Raw genomic sequence first — 27920 nt, forward strand, 5'->3', positions numbered from 1 at the left:
ATATGTTGCTGGTCTAAAGATCAAAGCCTTTTCATGCAGTGATGCCCTCTTGTCCTGACTCTATGGTTACTCATCTACTGGACATTATTGTCCTGACTCTGTGGTTACTCATCTACTGGACATCTGACCCCACATCAGCAGCATCTGCTCTTCCATGCAGTAACCCACCTGGACCCACAATATTAAGCTCCAGATATAAAGGCTGCAGGTTGATACAGGGTGGAATACTACTGTTTTGGAAAACAACCATATCATTTAAGCATTAGCTACAACAGACTAGTGGGTTGAGCTACCTAATTTGAAATAGTCAGACATAAGATATTATGCAGAATATAAAAGTAATCTGGGACTGGTTTACTGCAGAGTGAAGCATCTCTCCAGAGCATCCATCACACTTAGTAAACAGGCTCCATATCACTAGCTGTAGAGTCCACTATTACTGACCAGGGCCTATGGGTCTATGTTACAAGTAATGAACTTTATATGGAATGTGTAGGAACAAGATTTCAAACCCCACCACCAAACCCTCCTTCTGAACCCCAACCACTCAAACCACATTTTTAAAGACCACATCCTGTTGCTTTCACAGGAGTCATCTAGTAAATGGAAATAAGTAGCATGATAGAAATGATGTAACGGAAATAATTTCCTTTAAATATGAAGGAGTATAAAAGTTGATTTGATGTAGTTCATTTTGGTAATTTTGAGGCTAAATCAGTAATTTTGAGACTAAATCAACAATGTTCGTCAATTATTCACAGGGCCATGATTCAGACAGTCTCTTGTGTTGCTCTGAATCTGAACAGTGAGAACAGGTCTGGAACACAGAACCAACATGGAGGAAGTGGTGGTTTGTCATATACCATTTCAAGACTGACCTGTTCTCTTCTTTGTCCTCTAAACACATTGATAATGTTGTGGAGTTTAATGTTATCTCATTCATGTGATGTGAGGTTTTCATATGCCTCATGTTACAGGAACTGATTTTGGCCTCTTGTAACATTATCACTCACAGTGAAAGTTGCAAAACATCCACCCCAGCAGATTTTATTTGCTCTTCAAGATAAAGGCCTTCTGACTGTGAGCCACTAATGCTTCCTCACATACAATACATCCAGATACTATGCAGCTGACTAAAATAATGTAGGCTCTCTCTAAACTTTGATAAAGTTAGCTGAGCATCAATCTGTGTCCTCTCTTTGCTCTGTCAGGTTCTCTTTCTCTCAGCAGGAGTTTTTAGCAGGGTGTTTCAATGGTGTCAAGAATTTCTTTGACATATTTTTCACGATTCCCATTTTATAAGTAGTAAACCACTCTTTATATGAAGAAGCATATGTTGGCATATTTGGATAAAAGGAAGGAAAAACTGAAAACAAACTATTAGTTAACTTGACCTAAAGGAAAACACGTTTTAACTATGATATGAAGTATCGTCCTCTAGGCCAAAAATAGAGGTCATCCTTGTTTTTATACCAGGAGAGGGAACAGTGAGAGTGATGGGATGAGAAAGCAACATTAGCAGGGTCTAAGAGGTGGTAGCAGGAGACAAAGAATGATGTTGCGTTGGAAGGAACTGAACAATTTTAATTCTATATTTACTTCATTACTTTGTAGAGTCATTGATATTTATAATCTATGTATTATGGGATTCTGTATCATGGGTATGTTAAATGGTTACAGATGTGTCTCTTTTGGTCTTGATTCAGGACCAAAGGTCATGCCTAAATGATCCTAACTTGACCCATGCATTAGGCCACTTTTTTATAATATGGCACCAGCAAGCATAGATTGAAATGTGTCCCTAGTTGATACGGGGGACTAATCTTCTAGACTAGTCCTGTGATCCTATCTTAGGCTATTCAACACCCAGGACTTTATTTTGAGGATATAAACTAAGACTGGGTTGTGGAAACAATCTCTTGCTTTTCCCAGCCTCTCTACATGCATCTTTCATCCATTCATCCGTTACATTAATTTGACACCTTGGAATCATCTTTAAAACGGATACAAATTCAGTTCCACCACAGTAATGTAAGTTGACAGAGGGGCTAGTCATGACAATAAGAGTCCAGGAAAGTATGAGGTCAATATAGGAAAGGAGTTCAAAGAAAGAGGTACTATAGAAATACATTTGTAGTGGTGAACCATCTTCAGGAAATGAGCCTATCAAGGCATTAAGATCATTGCTGAGGTCTCCAAAGGCACTTGGTGGACGATGGATGACAACAATGTTAAGCTTGAATATGGACAAGTCACAAGGGGACAGAGAGTTGGCCAAACATGTCCTTTTTCACTTGACTCAGACTGTTCTCGGACAGGTTCCCATCATTTCTTCATTGTAATTTTCACCAGACTTTATTTTGTAATCATCCTGGGTGTCCTACAGGAGACGTCAAGTACTGGACCATTAGACCAGCGGTTCTCAAAATCAAGCCGGGTTCACAGTGTGTTCGCTTTCTTTCTGTAAGCAATCAAAATCATCCACAAAAACGATTAACCCTATTTTTTGGGCAAAAAAACGTAATTGTGTATATTCTCTTGACCATCTATGGTGCTTTTTGTAGACGAAAACGTATTGACATGGTGCTTTCTGTAAACAAAAACATTATGACATGGTGATTTTTATGTCGTGCTGGCTGTTATATAACTACATACTGTCAGGTTCGGGGCTGGGGGCCTCTAGGCATCTCTACGCTGCTGTTTTTGATTGTTCCGATTAGAAGCAGCGTTGCCTCTAATTGGGAACCCAATTTAAGTTGCGATTTTTTGCTTTAGTTTGGTGGGTCATTGTTTGTGCAAGCTGTGTTGTGCCTCAGTTTGCATTTGTGCCTCTCATTTTGTTGTTTTGTGGTTACCACTGAAACTTTTTAACTCTACACTTGCTCTGCGCCTTGTGTCGTGCCTTCCTTCGACCGTGACACGTACATAGTTTTTGCATCTGTTTGTTCTGTTTCTAGGTTTGTTGATTGATTTCACCTGTTTCTCGTTTAGTTATCATTACCCCTTTATTTAGTTTTCCCAGACCCCTGTGTTGGTTGTTGGTCATTGTTTAATTGTGACATTGCAGAGTATTTTTATTTCTCCTGTATTGAGCCTGGTTATTCAAAGTCCTTGTTCACCATTTCTTCGCCTCTGTCCTTCCTTACCTCACATGTTACACAAATCTTAATGCTACATCTTTGGAAATTGATAGGATCAGGTCATGGTAGTGCTGGGCAAGGAAACTCTGTTAATTCAATGACTGAAAATACCAATATCAATGACAAACTATTGAGATTACATTTCTGTTTAAGTTTTTGTCAATGTTTCTCAACCTACAAATCTTGCTAGAAACAAGTATAAAATGCAACGTCCATCATCCTCGATGTTTGAATGAAAGTATGCATGGACGCGCAGTGACGTCTATTGGGAAAGTGGGATGTTACCTCATTCATTTAGTCAAGGATTTTATTATTTGGTCAGCATTTTAACCCTCATGTTGTGTGCAGGTCGAATTGGACCGATTTATTCATCTAATCTGAATGGCGTGAGGTTCATTGTCCTTGTCCACACAGGGCATCTGAACACACAAAACACATTTTGATGATCTTGACAAATGATTTGGGTGTTTTATTTCACTTTCATACACCTACAGTGTTCCAGGTGTTCGTTAGAAATGAATGGGTGAGACAATTAGTGTGTACAATTTAATTCAGGCATATAACATTTCTTCCAGTTGCCACACCTTTTCTCCCAGTCCCTCACATGCATGTGTGTTTGAGCACACACACACACACACACACACACACACATATCCCTCACTACCCTTTTTGGCTTCCATGGCAACCCCCACAGGAACCTTTCCCCAAGGGAATCTTTCCTGCAAACAATCACAGCATTGTTTCAATAATATATAGAACTTTTCTCGCAGCTCTGGTATATAACGTTTTTTTGAGGCTGACAGTGAAGATGCAGTGGTGGAGGGAGTGTCAGAGGTTGAAGACAACACACTAAATGATCCAGACCAAGAGACAACCGATGTGGAACAATCCAGTGATGAGGAAGAGGGCCGAGTGATGAGGAAGAGGGCCCTGCTGAGGGTTGTTGTAACATTCCGGTCAAAGAATGGGAATTTGTCCTGGTCTTCAGCCCCACCGGAGAAGATCGGATGAAAATGTTATCAGGATGATCCCAGGACCAACAAGAAACTTCATGTTCCGGGTTGATTACATATAATCTTGCTTGGAACTGTTCCTGACAGAGTCCATCTAAACTACAGCAATAAACATGACAAACTTGGTGGGGATACGAATTTATAACGGCAACTGGAAGGAAGTAGAATGGACAGATGTCCAAGGTGAATCCAGGATGGAAGCAGGGGAAATCCTTTAAGAGGAGACTATTCCCAGAAGAGTTGGGGAAAGACATGGTGATGCCCCTGATTCAAAGGCACCAACACCTTCCTCAAACATCATGCTCTGCTGGATTGGTGGGAGAGATGCAAGGGCCAGAAGAAGATCTACTGCCTCCAGAGACAGAAGAGACAAAAGGAAGAGGTGCATTCTGTGCACCAAGTCATGTCAAATCATTAATGTGCCATTAATGCAGTGCATATAATTTGCTCGGCACATTTAACAACCACCAGGTATTTTCCAAAATGTGCATGAGAACACATGAAATGTAACCACCACTGATTCACAGATTTTGAATGTTTTAATTGTTACATTGTTATCGTTGTTCTTTAATGTGTTGAGACATTCAACAAACACAACAGGAAGGTTAAAATTTTACTTTCATGTAGGCAACGTAATGCTTCATAAATATTATTTACATTTGAGGAGTTCAACAACTAAGGACGTTTCTAACTTGTAAATCAATTGTTTTTTCACATGTAAACTTTGGTTTCATTTCCACGTAATTCAAGTTCATAATCAGAACTTACAATTCCACTTGAGAAAAGAAGATTTTCTGGAGAATGTATCAAAGGTGTGGAATTGATTTTCCCGTGATCTTGAAATTGCTAAATCGCCTGTTCAGCCAGCCAATAAAAATCCCTCAGTTCAGTGCCCCCTCCTACATTAGGACTAGCGGTGTCACGTCATTCTATATAAGGTGCCTAGATGTCAGACCCACACCACACAGTGCATCAGGAATTAAAAGATCTTCACAGTTATGAGGATGTACTGGACAAACATTTTGTTTAATGCCATCTTGGGTAAGAGATACAAATGGGAATTATGTTTTTTATAAATGTTTTGCTCATGGAGTTTTGTTAGTCCTTACTTTGTCTTAAACTTTATTTTGTTTTTGTTGATTCTACTTCACAGGTTTGGCAGTAACCAATGATGTTACCCAACCAGACCCTATGGTAGTTACACATTTAGGACGTAGTGTTTCTCTCACTTGCTTTTGCCCATCTGAAATGATAAAGAGTGTACTTTGGCTAAAACAAACTTTTGGACAAAAGCCTCTTCTCATGGCATCATCATATCATTACTCTCAGGAGAGTTCTTACTTCAATAACTTCATCAAAGACTTTAACAGGACTAAACGTTTACGTGTGAAGAGGGCAGAGGACAGTTTTAACCTGACTTTCATAGAGACTGAACCAGGGGACTCCGCTACATACTACTGTGCTGCTCTGAAAATCAATGAAATTATTATAGCAGAAGGAACTGTCTTAATTGTCAAAGGTAACTCTCACATTTTGGCACTAAAGCAGGATCAAATATTGAATCAAACAGGATATTTGCATTGGCACTCCATGATCTTAAGTACATCACACTCTTTTCAGGTTCCGATTCCAATAGCATGTCTGTGCTTCAGCAGCCGGTGTCTGAATCAGTCCAGCCTGGAGAATCAGTGACTCTGAACTGTACAGTAAGCACTGAGACCTGTGAAGGAGAACACAGTGTCTATTGGTTCAGACATGACTCAGGAGAATCTCCTCCAGGAATCATTTATACCAATGGAGACAGGAGTGGTCAGTGTATGAAGAGCCCTGAGTCTGGGTCTCCTACACAGAGCTGTGTCTACAACCTCCCCAAGAGGAACCTCAGCCTCTCTGATACTGGGACTTACTACTGTGCTGTGGCCTCATGTGGAGAGATACTGTTTGGGAATGGGACCAAGCTGGATGTTGGAGGTAAAATATACTAACATATGCCTTACTTATTATCAACGTGTGATAATTATTCATCTCCAAATCCATTTTTATATATTTAGTTTTTCAGCTTTTGAAGCAATTGCCTTAACGTCTGTGTAAGTTTGCCTCTGTCTGCATGTTTCTGACCCGTTAGGTAATCAGAGTAATCCTCTACTCCTCATCGTTATTTCTTTCCTGACAACTGCTGTGATTCTGAGTGTGATTATCAACGTTATATTCTGTATGAGAATGAAGAGGTCACAATGTGAACACTGTGCAGGTACAGTAGATTATATTCTGTATGAGAATGAAGAAGTCACAATGTGAACACTGTGCAGGTACTGTAGATTATATTCTGTATGAGAATGAAGAGGTCACAGTGTGAACACTGTGCAGGTACTGTAGATTATATTCTGTATGAGAATGAAGAAGTCACAATGTGAACACTGCAGGTACTGTAGATTATATTCTGTATGAGAATGAAGAGGTCACAATGTGAACACTGTGCAGGTACTGTAGATTATATTCTGTATGAGAATGAAGAGGTCACAATGTGAACACTGTGCAGGTACAGTAGATTATATTCTGTATGAGAATGAAGAGGTCACAATGTGAACACTGCAGGTACTGTAGATTATATTCTGTATGAGAATGAAGAGGTCACAATGTGAACACTGCAGGTACTGTAGATTATATTCTGTATGAGAATGAAGAAGTCACAATGTGAACACTGCAGGTACTGTAGATTATATTCTGTATGAGAATGAAGAGGTCACAATGTGAACACTGTGCAGGTACTGTAGATTATATTCTGTATGAGAATGAAGAAGTCACAATGTGAACACTGTGCAGGTACAGTAGATTATATTCTGTATGAGAATGAAGAGGTCACAATGTGAACACTGCAGGTACTGTAGATTATATTCTGTATGAGAATGAAGAGGTCACAGTGTGAACACTGTGCAGGTACTGTAGAGTAAAATAATTGTCACTAATCACAATGTAATAGTTAGAGATATTGTCAAACAATCTCTTGTTGGAACATAGTGGAATAAACCTTTCTCTTATATATTACTCTAGACAGAAAGCTGATATGTTTCAAACATATAGACTTGGTGGTTGCTAAGATGTGAAGAGGAATATCAGTGATCAAGGGCAGCAAAAATAGGACATTGCATGTGGCCCAAACTATGGCAGCACAAACTGTACTGTATACCACTTAGATGCACACAGTGGACACATGTCAGTAATATGCATGTCAATCTATTGGCGCAGAGATTAAGAGAGACTGCATCAATGTTGTTCTTTTTGCGGGGGTGTAGATTTGTTGAGGGGTTCCAAGCTGCCTTTCAAGTACGTGGTACAAAGTTCAAACATATATCAGCACCAAACAAGGCTTTCAACTAGAGGTCTCTTCACAGACCCCAAGTCCAGAACACAATCTGGGAGAGGGATTGCCCTTAAGGTTCAACCTAAAACCATGTTTGTTAGAGATTCCCTTTAAATGAGATTCCTCTTTACTTCTGTCCCAGCCTGGACAAAGCATCATTGGCTCTGTCATTAACTTTTTACTCCCTCGAATAGCTACAAATTAAAGAGTGCATATTAAGACATTTTGAGTGTTTGTCTTTTTATTCTTTTCATGTTTGCAGGGACCCTTTCGCATGATAACCATCAAGGAAATGCTCATGCCAACATGTCAAACAGACAGGTTAGCAGAATACTTTCTACGAAATTTTAGACTGGATATGGGTTATTGAGAAATAAAACATTTGACTATTAAACCTAGTGTCTTTACTGACCTACTCTATGTTTTCATCCCTAAGCTCCATGATGACACTACCATGAACTATGTCTCCCTGAAGTTCACTGACAAGAAAAGTGCCCAGTCCAGGAGACCAAGGAGGGAAAAGACAGAGATGAGAAATCAGAGAGAGGAAGAAACCATCTACTCTGGTTTGAGTCACAGAGACAGGGTGTGAGTGGGCTCCAATCACCTTGATTCTAAATTAGGCCCATCCTTCTTTTGACCACCACTTTCTGCAACATTGGATGTGTGAACGGGTTATATTGTAATTGTTTTATTTGCTGGATTCCAGTGTAAAAAAACAATTAAAAAGACTGCATTGTTGTATTAATTTGATAACCCTTTGGAAACACTGATATTAATTTCCACATATAGCTGGGATAAGTAACCCCAAAATGGTATGTCTCATGTTTCAAAGACTGTTAATGGAGACACAGTTGGGCACTATTATTGGTTTTCATTGTTTAAATAAAAATGTGATATTACATTTATATTTATAATCATTTTGCAGTTATTTCAACTTTGCTCAACCTGCACGTGTGACATTTCAATGAACATGTCAATAATGGCTGGTCAAATTCCCATAACCATTTTGCAGTAAACTTTATTCAGTTAAGTATCAGGAGGTGCAAAAACTGGACAAAGTATTATTGTTTTCATTCAGACATTCTGTTCTGCTCATTGTCCCTGTACCAGAGAGACGGTACACCAGAATGAGAGATGTCACTGTTTATTTCCAGTGGAGTCAGGGCCATTGGGGCAAGCAGAAGAGGAACCTGTCTGCTTATTGCTCCAGAAATGATTTGCCAGTTTGGCTTTGGCGTTTTTGCGTCACTGATGTGTCAGGCTTCAATACTGTCTCTGGTGTGTTGAAAGGCTTTTTGATGTGTTGAAGAGCTTTGTGTCTGTAGGTCCCTAGGTGAAATCCTTTCGGTACTAGTACCGCCATGTACAGTGTACATGTAGAGTGTACATTTTGTTATAACCACATACACATATCTGTGGGAGAAAAAGTGTGACTATTTCAAAACGGGGTCTCTGATGTATGTAATGGTTCAGAGGTGTTACATCTATCTGTGGGAGAGATACATGTTTGTACCGTGTACTTTTTTCCACTGTCTGAAGACTTGCAAAGGAGTGCGTTGCATTTGTTCAGAAAAACCAACATTATCACTGCTACTAAGGGACATCGCAGACCTCACAGGCCCTGTTTTTTTCTCTCTTTTCAATCACTGGACATAAACAATATGTGTAAACATTTATATGCTGGGCCAAGCTGTAAAAGTGCTTTGGTCTCAATCTGTGTTCCTTGAAATAAAGGTTTAATAATAAAAAATACAAATGCCTCTACACATTTTAACTTCATATTTCAAATATGTTGTAATAAACTATATATATATATATATATATATAAATATACACTCACCTAAAGGATTATTAGGAATACCATACTAATACTGTGTTTGACCCCCTTTCGCCTTCACAATTGCCTTAATTCTACGTGGCATGGATTCAACAAGGTGCTGAAAGCATTCTTTAGAAATGTTGGCCCATATTGATAGGATAGCATCTTGCAGTTGATGGAGATTTGTGGGATGCACATCCAGGGCACGAAGCTCCCGTTCCACCACGTCCCAAAGGTGCTCTATTGGGTTGAGATCTGGTGACTGTGGGGGCCATTTCAGTACAGTGAACTCATTGTCATGTTCAAGAAACCAATTTGAAATGATTCGAGCTTTGTGACATGGTGCATTATCCTGCTGGAAGTAGCCATCAGAGGATGGGTACATGGTGGTCATAAAGGGATGGATATGGTCAGAAACAATGCTCAGGTAGGCCGTGGCATTTAAACGATGCCCAATTGGCACTAAGGGGCCTAAAGTGTGCCAAGAAAACATCCCCATAACTGCTGTTGTAGCCCATCCGCCTCAAGGTTGTGTGTGTTGTGGCTTCACAAATACTTTGCTGATTACCTCGGTTGTAATGAGTGGTTATTTCAGTCAAAGTTGCTCTTCTATCAGCTTGAATCAGTCTGCCCATTCTCCTCTGACATCTAGCATCAACAAGGCATTTTCGCCCACAGGACTGCCGCATACTGGATGTTTTTCCCTTTTCACACCATTCTTTGTAAACCCTAGAAATGGTTGTGCATGAAAATCCCAGTAACTGAGCAGATTGTGAAATACTCAGACCGGCCCGTCTGGCACCAACAACCATGCCACGCTCAAAATTGCTTAAATCACCTTTCTTTCCCATTCTGACATTCAGTTTGGAGTTCAGGAGATTGTCCTGACCAGGACCACACCCCTAAATGCATTGATGCAACTGCCATGTGATTGGTTGATTAGATAATTGCATTAATGAGAAATTGAACAGGTGTTCCTAATAATCCTTTAGGTGAGTGTATATATATAGTTAACCATTTGTAAATGTCAAAGAGAGCATTTGTTTCAATTCACCACCACTAGCCTGTCAGGTCCAGAATATAGGGATGCTTCTAGCCATCTCTATGTTATTCTGGAGGCGATAGGGCCGGACAGAAGGATACCACTAGCCATATCTATGTTGGTCTGGATGTGATGGTCCAGGACTTACAAAAGGAATGTCTCTAGTCATCTCTATGTTGGTCTAGGTATGATAGTCAGGGATTGACAGAAGGGATGCCTCTAGCCATCTCTATGTAGGTATAGGTATGATAGTCAGGGTCTGACAGAAGGAATACCTCTAGCCATCTCTATGTTGGACTAGGTGTGATAGTCAAGGGCCTGACAGAGGGGATGCCTCTAGCCATCTCTATGTTGGTCTAGGTATTATAGTCAGGGTCTGGAAGAAGCGATGCCTCTAGGCATCTCTATGTTGGTTTAGGTATGATAGTCAGGGTCTGACAGACGTGATGCCTCTGGACATCTCTATGCTGGTCTAGAGGTGATGGTCAGGATCTGACAGTAAGGTCTTCCAACTTTGAATTCAACCGAGTGTGATACCTTGCTCATGTTTTTGGTTAATGGATTTAATCTCTGTCCTAAAGTTGCTGTGATATCCTCTTAATTTCCTCTTCATGCTCAATCCTTGTGTATGTTCAGTATGTCTAAATAAACGATTATGCAGAGGGGTTTTATTGACGCAACATATACTGTTTCATGTTAAACCCACCCACACATACACACACATTAAACTGTTCACTGGTACCTGTCCACTTTGGTCGACTGTGAGAACAAGACGCTGTCCTCAACACTTTCATCACACTGGCCTGGTTGGCCTTTCAGTCCTGGTGTGGTTTACAGCAGGATGTCTCTTTGGTGTCAGTCTATTGTTTCTCTAGCTTTCATTGTTGTTCACAGCCACAACAATAAGCAACACTTTTTACTGACATATGAACCTGTGCACTGCAGCCTTAATAAGCATTTTATCATCAGATATTTACTGGACATTTTGTTTACAGATTAAATTTAGAGTACAGATGGTTTATAAATGTGTTTTGTACTACAGCCTAGAGGCCTTCCCATACAGGACACTCCAGACCACTACTAAACTGTCAGGTGTTACACTTCAACTAGGAGATGTTGCAGTGAATATTAAGGACTGATACTGAAATACAATGGTCTTGTTACATTCTGTAGTTAGTGACTTAATGAACATTAATTAAGCTCCACCCCTGTTCACCACACATTTCAACATGTTTTGTGTTAAACTGCCCCCCTAAAGGTCATCTGTAATACTGCCCTGCTCTATGGGGTTGAGCTGTTGATGCCCAAAACATTGACATCTGTACTATGAATGCACATATCCCATGCATTTTTTAAATAAACTGTTCAGGTTGGCTTTACAGAGAGTGGGAAAATAATTGATGGATGTTTCCAGTGGAAATGTATTTGTTGTATTTGTATTTATTAAAAATGATTATATTGGACCATGAGATGGCTTTAATGTGGCCCGTTATAGTGAAGTCCTTTCATTGTATCACGGTTTTGAGTTGATCATGTACAGTAAGTGATTCTCATTTCCTTATAAAGACCATGGTGGGTTAATAAGGCGTTTCTAAAAATGATGTGTCGAGGTCAGCCAATCACCAGTAACCCCATCAAAAAGGTTTTGCCATTTTCAGTTAAGTGTTTCCACTCAAGACACAAGTCATTAAGAGGGTGACAACACAAAAGATGATCTTTGTACTTAGAGATGGGTAGGTCCACATTTTATATGTCTATGCTTATACAGTTAGGGTGGATTATCTGAATTTATAGAAAACCAAATATGTTATAGACGCTATTCTTAATTGTCTTGATGTAATGTATCATGCCTTTGTTTAAATTCTAGCTGCAGTTCAAATGTATACATTTAATTCAACTCTGAGTTTCTCATATTCCTGTTTAATTTCAACAGGCCATTACACTGAACCTGTTCTTTTGGTGTACTGTCTGGGAGTAGCATTGGGCGTCTCAATCATCCTGATCATTGTACTTACTTACATTATTTTCAAGATTAATTTGATGATGTGTTGCCAGTGCAGAGGTCAGAGCACATCCTTTTTAGAAGCTATTCTGTCGTATCTCCATCTCAATCTTCAATTGAGAAATGATATTATAGTACATTGATTACACTGTGTCTTTGTTTTCAGGACTTGACTCTCAGACAAGAGATCCTACAGTTTCCCGGTCAGATAGAATGGTAAGCAGGAATCATTTCATGTTGCCATTAAGCATGATCAGATTTTGTGCAAAACCACATTGTGAGAAATAGACATGCAATGGTAATAAGGCTCCATTGTTTATCATAGAACCAAGATGCAGACAATCTTCAATATGTTGCTCTGAATCTGAACAAGAACAGGTCTTCAGGACAAAGAAGCAACATGGAAAAAGAGAAGATGGTCATATACTCCGGAATTAGACAATAGAAAAGGAGTAATCCAAACTTTCCATTTTACTGTAGCTCTTTTTCACTACAGTGTATCTAAACTTCTGAGCTCTTTCAACTGAAGTGTATTCAGTAAAATGTGAAGAAATCACTGGTGTCATTCAGGTCCAGACTGGTTAGGGATAGAGACCCAATCACACATGAAATGAGGGGGTGCGCTGTCGCCAGGGACACCAGACTTATAAAACACTCAGGCAGCTTGTCATGGGCTGAGCCGAGTTGGGGGAGATGCGCAGTGTTGTCGAAACAACTTAACCATCCAAACTGTGTTAATATCAGCCCCTGAAATACTATACTCAAACTGTATCTTTAAATATGCAAAATAAAGCATTTCCTATGTTAAAACAATTGTTTCTGAAGTTTAACTCAATGCATATTACAATATAATTTAAATCATATATTAGCAATCATATACCGGATGGTTTGAATCCTGAATGCTGATTGGCAAATATACCAGGGCTATGTGCAGTGTTCTCTTAGCTGTGGTATATTGGCCATAAACCTCACCCCTTCATGCCTTATTGCATAATTATCTCAGATGTAAAAGATTTCTTTTCACACAGCTCTTTAGTGAAGTTGGAATGAAACATTTTACATTGATCTTCCAGTGACCGACACCAAACTTTCCACAGGAAGACTCTCCTGTTCTCTACATTGGCCTCTAAACAGTCTTTCTGATGTGTAGTTCAATGTGTTCTTATGATTTTGGCCTCTTGTAAAATAATGAAGTCACATTTAAAGTGGAACACCAGACACCACAACAGAAGGAATATTGGTTGTATTCAGTCATCCTTTAATTGATAACGGTTTCCTTTGTTTGCTTTTTAGGACAAAAGCGCACTGATTATGTTGCAATAACACTCCTTCACAGAATAATAATAATAATAATAATAATAATAAATTAAAGGTATATATTTATTTTCTGGGACCCAAAGACGCTTTACATCTGGTAGAAAACAAATAATATCCGAGGAGAGCAACTGGACAAAACACAGACAAATGTAAAGTAAAGGACTCGGACGTGACACTGGATGAAGTGAAAGGGAAGGGGCTAGGGGTAGGCTTGTTTGAACAGGCTTGAGGCGGTGGATGAAGATGACAGACTGATTCACAGACACAATCACAGACTGATTGTGGAAGAGCATTCCAAAGCCTGGGAGCAGCCCTAGACAAAGTCCTGTCTCCAAAGCTCCGTAGCATGGACCAGGGGATGATGAGGTGACCAGCTGTAGCAGAGCGGAGTGACCCAAAGGCTTGGTAATGGGGAATAAGATCAGAGAGGTAGGATGGAGCAAGCTGATGGACAGTTTTATTGGAGAGCAGAAGGATTTTATAATCAATGTGCTGAGGGACGGGGAGCCAGTGGAGTTCCTGGAGGATAGGAGTGATGTGCTACCAGGACTTGGTGTGGGTGAGGAGTTTGGCCGCTTGAGTTTAGGACCATTTGCAGCTTATGGACAGATGAAGAGTTAATGTCAGAAAGAAGAGAGTCACAGTAGTCTAGACGAGAGGAGATGAATGCATGCATTAAGGTTTCAGCTGTGGTACAGGAGAGGGAGGCATTTAGCTTGGCAATATATTGGAGGTGAAAAAATGAGGATTTGACTGTCTGTTTCATGTGTTGTTCAAAGATGAGGGAGGAGTCCAGGATGATGCCTAGGTTATGTCCATGGGGAGAAGGAGGGACAATGCAAACAGGTATACAAACAGGTCCTCCGTGGCCAGCAATGAGTAGGAATGTAGGTTGTCTCTAAGCATTGGTAAGATCTGATGAGTTCTCTGTGTTCTCTCCGTCTTTAATTTATTTTCAGCAGGATGTGTCATTGGTGTCAGTCAGTAGTCTCACATAATCTTTGACAGTAGATCCTCTTTTTAAAATCCACCACCCTTTTATGAGGTAGATTCTTATCTATAGTCAGATGAAACATTTGAAAGACCACAAACACATTATTAGTTTATATTACTCAAAGATCTGAAGTACTTTGTTCTTCAGAGAGCCGTTTGTAAGATGAAAAACATGTTCTGGGACAGGCAGAAATGCCTTCTTGAAGATATGAACTTCAATGTGACTTAATAACAAACTAGAATGTGAAGTGTAAATGCGAATAACATTTTAAATGAAAACCATTGTTTAACCTGTGGAAAATACAGGTATTTTCCTTCCATTGGCTGAGATAATCAATGGGGTGGACATGCTGACATACTGAATTCTGATTGGTCTATCATGTAAACCACTTTTGTCATAATACAACTGCTTGGTCAGTAAAATATTGTGATCATGGGATTTTCAAAAATGGACATCTGCGATCCCATTGCTACTGCTGTGAAACACATTGCTACCCAGAATGTTTCTGGTGTTATCAACAAAGTTGTGAGATACTACTTTCTGGAGTACTATGATGCCATGACTCAGAAGATTAATCAGACGACGATGAGGAAAGACATTGATACTGTTCAAAATGTTCAGGGAAAATTGAGGCATTGCATTGAAGTGCCAATGATGGAAAGAAAACACTAGCTCCTCTTGTATAAAACAACTGTCTACAGTTTACATTTAAAAGAAAAGGACAATCATGGCAGTTATGATAGGGTCTATGAAAGATGCATAGATTATTGGAGTATTGAAAGCCTTGAGTGTGAACGGTAGCAAAAAGACACATTGTAAACATCAACAGACTAAACACAAACAACAAAGGACTTTGTATGTAATCAGAGGATATATAGTTGTTTCAGTCTGCAGTGAAACATTCCTACATTTATACGGGTAAGTGTAACGTTTGCTAAATAGCTACAGATAATTCCCAAAAAGTTCTCCAAGTCGTTTGTATTGCTAATTATCCAGATATAGCTACTGACGTTACTGTTAATGTTAGCTACCTAGGAAACCACATTAACTTACCAGCTAGCTAACATTTCTACACTGAACAAAATTATAAATGCAACACTCGCCCCCATTTATCATGAGCTAAACACAAAGATCTAAGACTTTCTCTATGTACACAAAAGGCCTATTTCTCTCAAATATTGTTCACAAATCTGTCTAAATCTATGTTAGTCAACACTTCTCCTTTGTCTAGACAATCCATCTACCTTAGAGGTGTGGCATATCAAGACGCTGATTAGACAGCATGATTATGGCACAGGTGTGCCTTAGGCTGGCCACAATAAAAGGCCACTCTAAAAGGCCACTCTAGCTCATGATAATTGAGGGCAAAAACAAAAGAGTTTATAGTTTTGTTCTGTGTAGCTTTTGTGTGATTATGCTAATTACTATTAGCTTTACTGTTAACATTAGCTAGCTAGGTAACAACATTAACTTACCAGCTAGCTAACATTTCCTGGTTTCTAGCTTGTGTGATTATGCTTAACTATTATGTTTGCACAGTAAATTACATTACTGTTAACGTTAGCTAGCTAGGTAACAACAATGACTTACCAGGTAGCTAACATTCCAGGTTTCTAGCTTGTGTGTGATTATCCTTCGCTATTAAGTTTGCATAAGTAATTTAGCGTGATAATAAGCTATCTGATTGACCGGTCATTCATCCATGTGTGTGTGATTATGCTTAATCTATAACCCTATAATAGCTCAGTGGCTGTCCACCTGCACTCAAACTATCTACACTTACATTGCTGCTACTGTTTTTAATTAATCCTGCTGCTAAGCTACTTTACCTTTCACTGTACTGTTTATACGTGATATATCAAGTCCATTTGAAGAAAACTTTGATTGTATTTAATTTTATTTGGTTTGATATAGTATGTTTTCATTAGAGACCAACTAGACCAGTTTAACACAAGGTGTCCCCATTGAATACTTAAATAGCTGGGTGGGGTTAAGGCCTAAGAGGGTGTGAACTACGCTGAATGGGCGTAAACAAAGACAAGCTCTCTGGAAAGTGTGAATCTTTCAAGCCTCTTTTCTCAGAATGAAGTACAGCAGATTATCAACTTTTAAATCAGCATATCTGTCCCATAACTTTATCAAACAGTATTTTATATACCATTTCAAAGCTCTGAATCTGGACATTTATAAAATGCAATAAAAAGCTAAACTCAAATTTTGCGATAAGCCCAATTTCCCAAATTCGGTCACAAATAAGCATGTGAAACAAGCCCAAATAACCACAACCCATGAAAAACAATGTTTTCAAGCAACTTTCTGAAAAAAAGAAGCCCACATTTGCTTATAATAAGCATACATGGCAACATTGATGATTTGCCACTGCTGAGGCCTGGGGGGTGGGGGGGCAGTGGATCAAACCATTGTGAGGAAAAGGGCGGGAAATCACAATCTTTTGAAACTTTACAACATGCTATTAAGTGTATATAATCATCGCTTTCATTCCGTGTTATTAAAATGATTGGAATTACATTGTTATGTTTACAGTGATATATTGGGGGTGTCAAAGCGTAGTTTTATAAGGATGGGGTGGTTGTGTCAAACCTGTCCCCACCTGGATTTCCGCTTATGGTGAGACTTATGCTTGTTTTCATCCACAACGTGTCACCATGCCTACTAGATAATTGCCAGAATAGAATTGAAGAGAAACACAGTAGCCCACATTTTCAATCACACAGCAATGCTTATTTGTTTCATACCAGGTCCACTATAGTGTGTATTGTTCTGTCATTAGTCCTTTGATTCTCCAGCTTGTTTGATGACAGACCTGTAAATTGCGAATTGCACTTTAGCACCATCTGTTGAGACTCCAGAGCAGCCCAGACCTTAATTTCAAAACCCCAAAATTGTCCATGCGGATGAAGATGAGATGAAAATTGTCCATTAACTTTGTAAGGTAAAATGAATGTCATCAAATTGTGTTATTGGTACAATGTTGTATCTAACTCAGCCAAATAAAGAGAGACAGTTTATATTGTTGTCCTCCATAACTCAAAACATGGGTGCCAATATAATAAAAAAAATATTCCTGTAGTGAAATTATTTTTAATCTAATGCAGTAGCACTCATTCCGACCTTGGAGCTCCTTGTCTGAACCTTCTGGCTAGCCAATCGGTTGTTCAATGGAACAAACCTGACAGTCCAATCAGATGCAAATTACATTTGACCAATCACTAACGATGTGTGACTCTGAGACTTTGTACAGGATGTCTTTAAAAGAACACCAGTGATACAGAATACCAAAGGACAGCAGGATGGTTGAGCTCCTTGTCTTTATTCTCCTCAACAACTTTTGTAAGTAATGATTGCCAAAGAAAATATCCACTGAAACAGAGATAAATATTATGAGTTATGAGTACTGGTTTTAATGGGATACCGAATGTTGTTTCAGGGGTGGTTCAATCAACGGAGGTACATCAGCCTGCGTCATTCCTAGCAGCACAGTTGGGGGACCAGGTGACAATTGAATGCTATGTGAAAAGTAACAGTCTTCACATGGTTTGGTACAAGCTCACCACAGGCAGGATTATCCATCAGGTGGCTAAGGCAGATATGTTTTACAAATTGGTCCGTTACTATGATAACTTCAAGGATGGGCGTTGTACTGTAATGCTTAAAGAAGGAACCTCTCACTTAAATGTATCTTCTACCAAGCCAGAGGACGCTGGAATCTACTATTGTGGAGTCGTACAATTGAACTATATAGAGTTTGGACAAGGGACACTTTTGGTGCTTAAGGGTGAGCAACTATGTAGATACTACAAACATTTTGCATTTTGTATAAGTCAGTTCAGTGTTTTGGGAGGTCATATACATTTATTTTATTTCACAGGTGCAGATTTAAACAGTACAGTTACACAGCAGCCGGTGTCTGAATCAGTTAATCCAGGAGACTCTGTGACTCTGAACTGTACAATAAACACTGGGACCTGTGAAGGAGAACACAGTGTCTATTGGTTCAGACATGACTCAGGAGAATCTCCTCCAGGAATCATTTCTACCAATGGAGACAGGAGTGGTCAGTGTATGAAGAGCCCTGAGTCTGGGTCTCCTACACAGAGCTGTGTCTACAACCTCCCCAAGAGGAACCTCAGCCTCTCTGATACTGGGACTTACTACTGTGCTGTGGCTTCATGTGGAGAGATACTGTTTGGGAATGGGACCAAGCTGAACATTCAAGGTACTTCAAAGAATATGTTTTTATAAATCAATTAGTAGGTAATATAGCACAGTTTGAGCTCATATACTGTCCTTAGATTGGTCAAAGTCAAAAAGTCAATGTGAGGTTCGGTTCCGTTTGTTTTTCGTACTTAAAGGTAGCCCCTTATGTTTGTTTTTTGTTTTTATTTTCACCCGCAGCCTGTCCTTGTTCTTGTTTCCACCTGTGCCTTGTTCACTCCCTCGTTGTGCCTTTATTAGTTCCTCCTGCCACATCGGTTCTTGTTGGTCATTGTCGTTATTTTATGCCTGTTCCTGCAGTTTGTGCCATTTGTATTTTCTTCAGTAAAACTGTAAATCACGTTTGCCCAAGAAAACCTTGTGTCCTACCTCCCAGCCAAACCGTGACAGTCAAAGTCTTTATCAAATGCATAGCATCATGCTGAACAATTACATTATTGAGACATGTCACACAGCATCTATGCAGTAAGAGTTAAGAAAAAATTCTGGCAAAAGTATACATAACAATTAAACTTGCAGCAGTTTTAATGAGTGTAGAATGGGGAATATGAACAATATGGGTAAACGTATTGAATATTATAAATATTTGTCATGTTTCCAGTTAAGCAGGACACCAAGCGTAGACTTGAAGAGCAACAAAAGGGTTTAATGAAGTTACTAAGGCAGGTTAAAAATCTAAATTACTTCAAAAACCACAGACTGGTGGCTGGTATATACAGAAAAGGCTCAATGACTCAATAAAGGGCTAATAGAATAGGGCAAACTAAACAGGGTGCTAACGAGGACTAAACAACAAGCAGGTGAAAACAATCACAACAAAGAAGACAGCTTCTGTTAAAGAACAACAGTAAAAACAAAACAGAATCTTACAGTGTTAGTGTAATACGCCTATGAATGGTACATCACATTTTTCTAATGTACATTGAATGTACATAGAAAGACATCAGAGCATTTGGAATGTCCATGTGATCATTATGATCCTAGATTAGTGTTGCTGGTTGAGATGTCTTACGGCCTGAGGAAAAAATATGTTTGTGAGTCTGGAAGTGCGTGTCCTGATGCTCCGGTAGTGTCTACCAGATGGCAGCTGTGTGAACAGACCATAGCCTGGGTTGCTGTAGTCTTTGATGATGTTCCATGCTTTCCTAAGGCTTTCTGTGTGGTAGATGCCTTGCACAGAGGGGAGATGGCAGCCGATGACGTGCTCCGCAGATTTCTCCACCCTCTGGAGGGCCTAGAAATTAGTAGTGGAGCAGCTGCCGTACCAGGCAGTAATGCAGTATGAGAGGCGCACCTGTAGAAGTTGGTGAGAGTTTTTGCAGACATACCAAATTTCTTCAGTCTCCTCAGGAAGTACAGTCTCTTTTGGGCAGTTTTCTCTTCACTCTTTTGCTGGACCCGGTGACTTCATGTTTGATGCGCTGCTCCCTGAAGTCATCTCATTCCACGATCATCTCCTTAGTCCAACAGACAGAGACAGAGAGGTTGTTGTCCTGGCACCATGTAGCCAGGATCTTCATCATTGTTGGAGATGGGGCCCAGGAATGTTGTCTCATCTGCAAATTGAAGGATGGTGTTGGAGATGTGTTAGGCCACGCAGTCTTGCATGAACAGGGAATACAGGAGGGGACAGTGTACGCAGCCCTGGGGGACTTCGGTGCTCAGTGTACCAAACCCCTGCCTGTCAATCAGACCAACTCTCCTGCCCATCATCTGTCTGTACACCCTGTGTACCGAAACCCTGCCTGTTTATACTACCTGATCTTGGCCTGACAATTCAGGTGCATTTTAAACCCCTGAATAGTTTCCTGCCCCTGTGTCTGAATTTGGGTCCACTCCAGAGTTCTGATGGATGTGGGTTCTGACCAGCCGCTTGAAGCACTTCATGATGATGGAGGTCAGTGCTACAGGGAGGTAGTCATTCTGGCAGGTGATAGAAGGGGAACTTTCTTTGGTACAGGGACAATGATGGTCTGTTTGAAGTGGGTGGGGACTGCAGACGGAGTCAGGGACAGGTTGAATATAGAGGTGAAATCTGCAGCTAGCTGCTTGTCGCACCCCCAGAGAACACGACCTGGAATGCCATCTGGCCCTGGTGACATCCAAGGGTTCACTCTTTTAAAAGCTCTCCTCACGTCAGCCGTGTCTAGGGTCAGAGTGCAGTCATCACACAGATCACTGGGTCACAGAATTTGCTGATATTTTTTTCTCACAGTCCCAGGGCATGACTATCCTTTTGATCTGAGTCCTACTGTTCTTGTCTTGATACTGTCCAACATTCTTCTGAGTCTGGTGACCCTTCTGCTCCTCTGGATGTTATGCAACACTCGGAGAGGAGATCACAGAGGTATTTGCAATCATGTCTAATAATGTACGCATGTACATGCAATGCACATTCTGAAAACCTTGACTGAGTTTCCACTATGAAATGTCAATTAACTATACATTTAGAGGAAAATAGATTTTCAACAAAATATTGATGTCTGCATCTTTTTTTAACTCTTTGAAGGGAAGACGTGTGACCCAACATTGGACGGGAATCAGGTACATTTGTCAACATTCATAAACATTTTAACAACCATAGTTATCCATTATAATTGGTATTTGTTGTAATTGTGTTCCTAATTAGATATTTCATTTCTTGGAAGTTATTCCTCCTTGTTCTAGAAGTTGTAGCCATTTGATTGAGATCCCACAGGGCTTAGTTGATAAAGCTCTTAAAACGCCAGGGTTGTAGGTTGTGATGGAACTCTTAAAGGAGTAAGTACAGAGACAAAATGATCTTGGCATATTTAACAGTTTATTTGCAAATAGAAAGACGTGTCAAAAGCTTACACAATAATTCTCGGAGGAATCTCTGAGGTAGATACATGAACAGTCCGTATTTATTACAGTTGAAAGGGGTGTGGTAACATGCTGCCCAGCTGTCCTATGTCAGTAAAACACATTCCCTTCGTTATGTTACTACCTCAGTCTTAACCAAGGGGCAGCTGTCCTCCCCCACATGGGTAACCTCTTCAACTCTGAAGAGGTCTTACATCATCTGGACAAACAATAAATAGACTCTGATGGGTTATACAGATAGGCAGATTTACGAGTAATCCTATAATCTGCTGATACCAGTCAATAATGACCCTAAACACCAGATCCCCCTCTCCTACATTCCTTTACTTATCTAAACATGGGTAACCCAACATAATTAGTAACCCATTCATAGAAATAGAAACATCCTAAATGAAATGATAATTTAATTATTATGCATTTTGTTATGTCCCCACCCCCTCAGAACCAGAACAGTGATGTATTAAACTATGCAGCAGTGAGATTCAATCCTAAGAAGAGCTCCTCGGCCAGACGAGTAAAAGACAAGACCGACAGAAGAGAGGCAGTGTACTCTGAGGTCAGGTACCTGCAGCAGGAATGAGATATCAAGAAAAACTATTTGTATTAAAACAGATTATAATACCTTAAATGCGTATTGTACTGTATTTGCAGTGCAACAAATAGAAAACTGCAATTATAACCTATGTTATAATAGAGTGATATATTTATATAATTATCCAGTAATACTTCAAATCATGAAGAAACCCATCTTGCTGTATTACTGTATTAACAATAAACAATTCATTTTTGCATTCTATAAGTCTCTGAGTCATTATAATAGGTGATGCTTTCGACATTTGTAACTTGGTAAAGACTTTTAGTTGCATAAAATATTTAGATTCTGTCATCAATAGCGCATGTGTAATGTGATAACAAATGATTTTACAGTATGAATCCCATTTTGGCAGGGAGAATGGAATCTTTATGTGGGAAAAAGGGATGGGCAAATAAAGGGAAGTTTTACAAAAGCAAATTCAATTGTTATTATTTTTTCAACAATGCTAAAAATTGTGGCTGTACGCAGAAAACTTAGCTAGCATCTTTAATCAATAAAATAGTTAAGGTGGCCATAGATGTTTATCTACAGACGTTAGTCAGGTGTGATCTATAATTTATGCTTATGCCACAAAGTTGTTTGTTAATTTCTATAGAATATGTTTTGGTGTAAATGTGACCAGTGACATTAATGCGTAGAATAGGTGTAATGACTGGAATACGGAGGCAGTGTAGACCCAAGCGAGGAGCGCTAAAATCCAAAAAGAGGCAGAGGAACAGGACAACAGGCAGACAAAAAATGTAGTGAGCAACACAGGTATAGAGAGTCCAAATTACACAGGTAGTCAAGCAGCGTGGCAAGGGTAACAAAAGGAGCAGGCTGGCAAATGTATTCGGAGGAAGGCAGGCAGAATGGTCAACAATATGGGCAGCTCAAGAATAGGCTGAGAATAATGTTCGGTAAGTAGCAGAACTAACAATAATTCGAAAGGAACTAAGGGGAACAAAAGGCAATATATAGGAACACTAACGAAGAACAGGTGGAAAGTGCAAACAGATGTTCAGAATTCCAGTGATGGTGATCTGGGTCGAGAGCTGCTTTCAGGAGACGGAATGTGTGTTCTGGAGGTGGACCTTACAATAGGCAAGCAAAAACATTAATAAATGTTACTCACCATGCTACAAGCTTGGTGTTAGCAGATGGATTTGTACTCAGAGCATCTCAGGACCAGTTGGAAATGCTGGCCTTGTTTTCTGGGAGGGAACGAAAGGGGAGACAGGGACAGGGAACACAAGGAGATAGTACATTCCAATTTCCGACAACATGGACCACAGACTGTTATGTCCTACCTGATGCATACAAATGGGCTGTTAGGCAGGATTCACAGACTAGTGGCAAGCAAACATTTCACAAAATAAATGCCTACTGATTCATTAACTTCTCTATTGAAAGAAAGTACCTGTGAGGTGCTCTGGACAGCTTCAGATTAATTGTCACCTGACACATGACAGTCCACTTGGAGTTTGACAAAACACACTGAAAGGACTTTTAAACCTTGAGAAACAAGATACCTTGGCCTGAATTCCAAGCATCTGGAAGAAACCTGGCACTGCTCATCACCAATACCATCCCTACAGAGCATATTGGTGGCAATATAATGCTGTGAGGTAGTGTTTCACGGGGAGGGACTGGGAGGAAAAGAAGAACAGAGCAAAGTACAGACTGATCCTTGATGAAAACCTGTTCCAGAGTGCTCCTCCGACTGGGGTGAAGGTTCTACATCCAACAGAACAACGACCATAAATAAAATGCCTAAACCAGACTTGAACCTGATCGAACATCTCTGAAGAGATATGAAAACGGTTGTGCATTGATGTTTCTCATGGAAAGAAGAATGGGATAAACTCCAAAAAACAAATGTGCTAAGCTTGTAGAGTCACACCCAAGAGGACTCAAGGCTGTTATTAGTCCCAAAAGTGCTTCAACAAGGTACAGATTGAATGGGTCTGAATGCTTGATCACATTTCAGGGTTTTTTTCTGCCTTTTATTTGACAGAGTAGTGTTTGCGTAGAGAATAAACATGTGCAGATTAGACTTAGTCAGACAAACAAAAGATTCTAAAACAAGAAACCAGGCAAGCCTAGTTCAGCCGGCCCGCAATAAAAACTGTTGATCATTGTTGCCCTCCCTGGATTCGAAACCGGATCTCCCACATAAGAGATGGTCTTTAATCACTACACCATGTAACTATACAGCTGCTGAGAGAAGTATATCATTTCAACATTAGATCATTTTGCCACGCTTTAAGCTCACGCCGAGTTTGAATATGTCCCTTGACATCATTAAGCATTGTGTTAAACTGAGTAATGTTTTATTAAGTTTACCTCCACCCACAAATAGCATCTATGAACTGTATGGCTTTTGTCATTGGCCGTTTTAACAGCTTATTAGCCATTCATGAATGACATTGATACAATAACTATCAATATAGGTGACGATAACCGAATTTTTCGTCTGGTGAAAAGACGAGAGGATCATGTAGCCAGCAAAGTTTTTGTCTATCCTGAACAAATTCGAATACATAATTTGAAAATCCACCAGAAATAGTCGCAATATAACAGTAAAACGTTTTATTTTAGGCTTCCTATAATGTAGCTACTGAAAGTTGTAGCCAGCAAAGTTTTTGTCTATCCTGAACCAATCCACTTTTGCAACTGGCTGTTTTAACAGCTAATTAGCCTTTCGTGAATGACATTGATAGAATAACTATCAATATAGGTGACGATAACTGACATTTTCGTCAAGTAAAAAGATGAGAGAATCGTGTACCAGCGAAGTGTCTGTCCTAAACAAATCCTAACATCCACCAAAACTGTTTTATTTAACGCTTCCTATAACATAGCTACTGAAGGTTGTAGGCAGCAAACCTTCGGGAGTCAAACGTGGGGCTTGTTGTTCCGTTTTCCGGGTTTCTAACCACTACGCGATTTAACATGGGGCACTCACTCAGTCAGTCAGTCAGTAAGAGACATTCACTCTTCTAGTTTTGCTTACACAGCAAGAATGTGTAGAAGCAGCCATGGCCATTGTAAAAATCAACTTGATCTCCAAATGAAATATTTCTTTTTTTGAAACCATCATGTCACTACAGTATAATTAGGCAATGTGGTACTGTATGTGAGTCAACCTCCAAGTGTAAAATCAAAATAAGTTAAGATTTCCTGCCTGTTGGGCCCCACTGTGGCCCTACTCCCCCAGGTAGGGTCACAGTGTCGCCAGACCCCCCCGTCTCAGTTCCAAGGTGTTACGCTGCTATATTATTGTGCTGGGGGATATGAGGAATGCACTTTCTAACTTTTCTCAGTCTCCTCCAGTTTTACATTTTAGGAGGAGATGAGGTCCTGGTCCACACCTGCGGAGTACCTGGTTTGGGGGGCCCGTTGATGTCCTTGTCCACCTGGTCATACTTTTGACCTAGTCTAGAATCAAATAGACTCTGGATTTAGCCCAGAGAAATTTATTTATTATTCTAATTGGACTCTTAATATCTCACCCGGCACAGCCAGAAGAGGACTGGTCACCCCTCTGAGCCTGGGTCCTCTCTAGGTTTCTTCCTAAAATTCAGCCTTCTTAGGGAGTTTTTCCTAGCCACTGAAATCCAACACTACTGTTGTTTGCTCCTTGGGGTTTAAGGCAGGGTGTCTCTGTAAAGCACTTTGTAACAACTGCTGTTGTAAAAAAGGCTTTATAAATACATTTGATTGATTGATTGATGGTTAGGGTTAACTTTCAAGATATGGTTGAAACAGAATTGATTTCACTTTTCAAGATGCATTATTAAAAACGCATTACAATGCAAATAGTTTATTTTCTTCCGACAAACCTCACATTTCGGGCTGGTTGGGTAATATGTGGTTTATATGTGTTTAATGGGTGTGTGCATTATTTTGAACTAAAATCACAGATATCTCAGCCAAAAATTCCAAATCTGAAAGCAAGTGTTTTTGATGAAATGGGGCTCATATTGACTTAAAACCAAATTTACGTGAACCCATTTTTGCTCAACATTAAATTATTTGAATACATCTTTAGGTTTAGTTTATAATTCAGAGGATATGTTAGTTATACCCAACTGCATGTTGTGAGTCTATCACATAATAATAGTCCCTGACTTTGTCCCTAGTGGACACTGCATAAAGCTTCCACCTTTATCCTGGTGTTAACACCATCTTTCTAATGTAGAATGGGAATGGCTTGTGTATTGTCTGAGAGAAGAGATGTATAAAACTTGATTCAGATTGTAGAGTATTTACTAACTTGACCAACCTATTTTGTGTGTCAGATTTGATTAATCTATTCATTTGAAAAGACTATTAATTGTCAGCAACTAAAATATTGTATTATTGTTTCTCTGAAATCATACACAAGAGAGTTTGTGGTTAAAAATAAATTATCTGTGGTAACATGCAACTCTGCTTGCCACTCCATCGATGTCCCGCCCATAATCACAAAATACTCTCAACTCTAGTTTATGAAGATTCAGTTCTTCATAGTCTGGCAGAGTTGATCTACACCCAGAATGGAATGCCTTCATGTTCCAGCTCTTGTCCTCTACTGCTTCTGTAAGTAATCTTCAGTTCAGGTTTTTTGATAAATCCATAAATGTGGCCGCTCAAGATGTTGTGATCGTTTTTAGGTGTTTTTGTTAACAACTAACATTCCCAATTGTATCTCTGTCTTATTTTGTGTTTTAAAGGTCTGTCCTTGGTCAAGTGCATCTCTCCATCAGCTTCAGTGATCACCCATCCAGGTCACAATGTCACTCTACAGTGTAAAAATACCCTTAAAGTTCCTGGACATGTAGCCTGGTTCAAGCAAGTCAATGAATCAGAGCCTCTTTGCATCGTTTCTATGTACAGCACACTTCCGTATGTTATACATCGTAATGGTTTTCAGCCCAGCCGTATGGAAATGTTAATCAAGAATGAAACGGTACTTCTTAAAATCACAGATGTGGACATTGCTGACTGTGGTCGGTACTTTTGTGGATTATTCGATAGTTACTTCATCTTCACAAATGCGACTGTTTTATACGTCATAGGTAATGTTTTATTAATTAATCTACTGTGAATATTGGATGCCACGATGAAACTTTGTGCCACACGACTGCCATGCACATGCACAAGAGTTAGTAATAAATTAATTTGCAATCAACAGTTATGTAACCTGTAGGAATATTTAACAGTCCTATTGATCCGAAAGGTCATGGAGATGCCAACACCAACACACCCAAAGAGCCAGGACATTGTCATGAAGGTATGTGGATTTAAAGTGTTTTGACAAAGAACCATTCAAAGCATTAACTTCAACCCATATTGATTATCTGTGCTGATAACTGTTTAGAGTAAAAGTAACATTCAAAGAAAAATACAGCATAACCGCATTTACTATGATCTAAGCATTCCCCTCTTATGGTGAGTATAGTTTTTATAGTTTTGATGCTAAATGAAGTCTTATGATAGGAGAAGATGATGTTGGAACCACAGACTTCTTCCCATTGGTTGCGATCCTGGCGGGTGTGACTGCTGTTCTGTTGATTGTCATCCTTCTCCT

The 27920-nt window shown here is 39.7% G+C and overlaps 2 protein-coding genes across 2 annotated transcripts; both read left to right on the forward strand.

Moving 5' to 3' along the window:
- Window positions 1–4266: 4266 nt before the first annotated feature.
- LOC105020601 lies at window positions 4267–12825 on the forward strand. Its single transcript, XM_013140348.2, has 6 exons — window positions 4267–4336; window positions 5307–5672; window positions 5774–6124; window positions 12312–12440; window positions 12547–12596; window positions 12706–12825. The coding sequence occupies exons 1-6, from the start codon at window positions 4267–4269 to the stop codon at window positions 12823–12825; spliced, it is 1086 nt and encodes a 361-aa protein (XP_012995802.2).
- Window positions 12826–14105: 1280 nt separating this feature from the next.
- On the forward strand, window positions 14106–22351 carry LOC105020619. The gene is made up of 7 exons (XM_010887781.2): window positions 14106–14252; window positions 18237–18285; window positions 18407–18487; window positions 18581–18928; window positions 21143–21274; window positions 21437–21471; window positions 22214–22351. The coding sequence occupies exons 1-7, from the start codon at window positions 14106–14108 to the stop codon at window positions 22349–22351; spliced, it is 930 nt and encodes a 309-aa protein (XP_010886083.2).
- Window positions 22352–27920: the final 5569 nt, after the last annotated feature.

This window comes from Esox lucius, chromosome 24 (assembly GCF_011004845.1).
Source record: "Esox lucius isolate fEsoLuc1 chromosome 24, fEsoLuc1.pri, whole genome shotgun sequence".
NCBI lineage: Eukaryota > Metazoa > Chordata > Actinopteri > Esociformes > Esocidae > Esox > Esox lucius.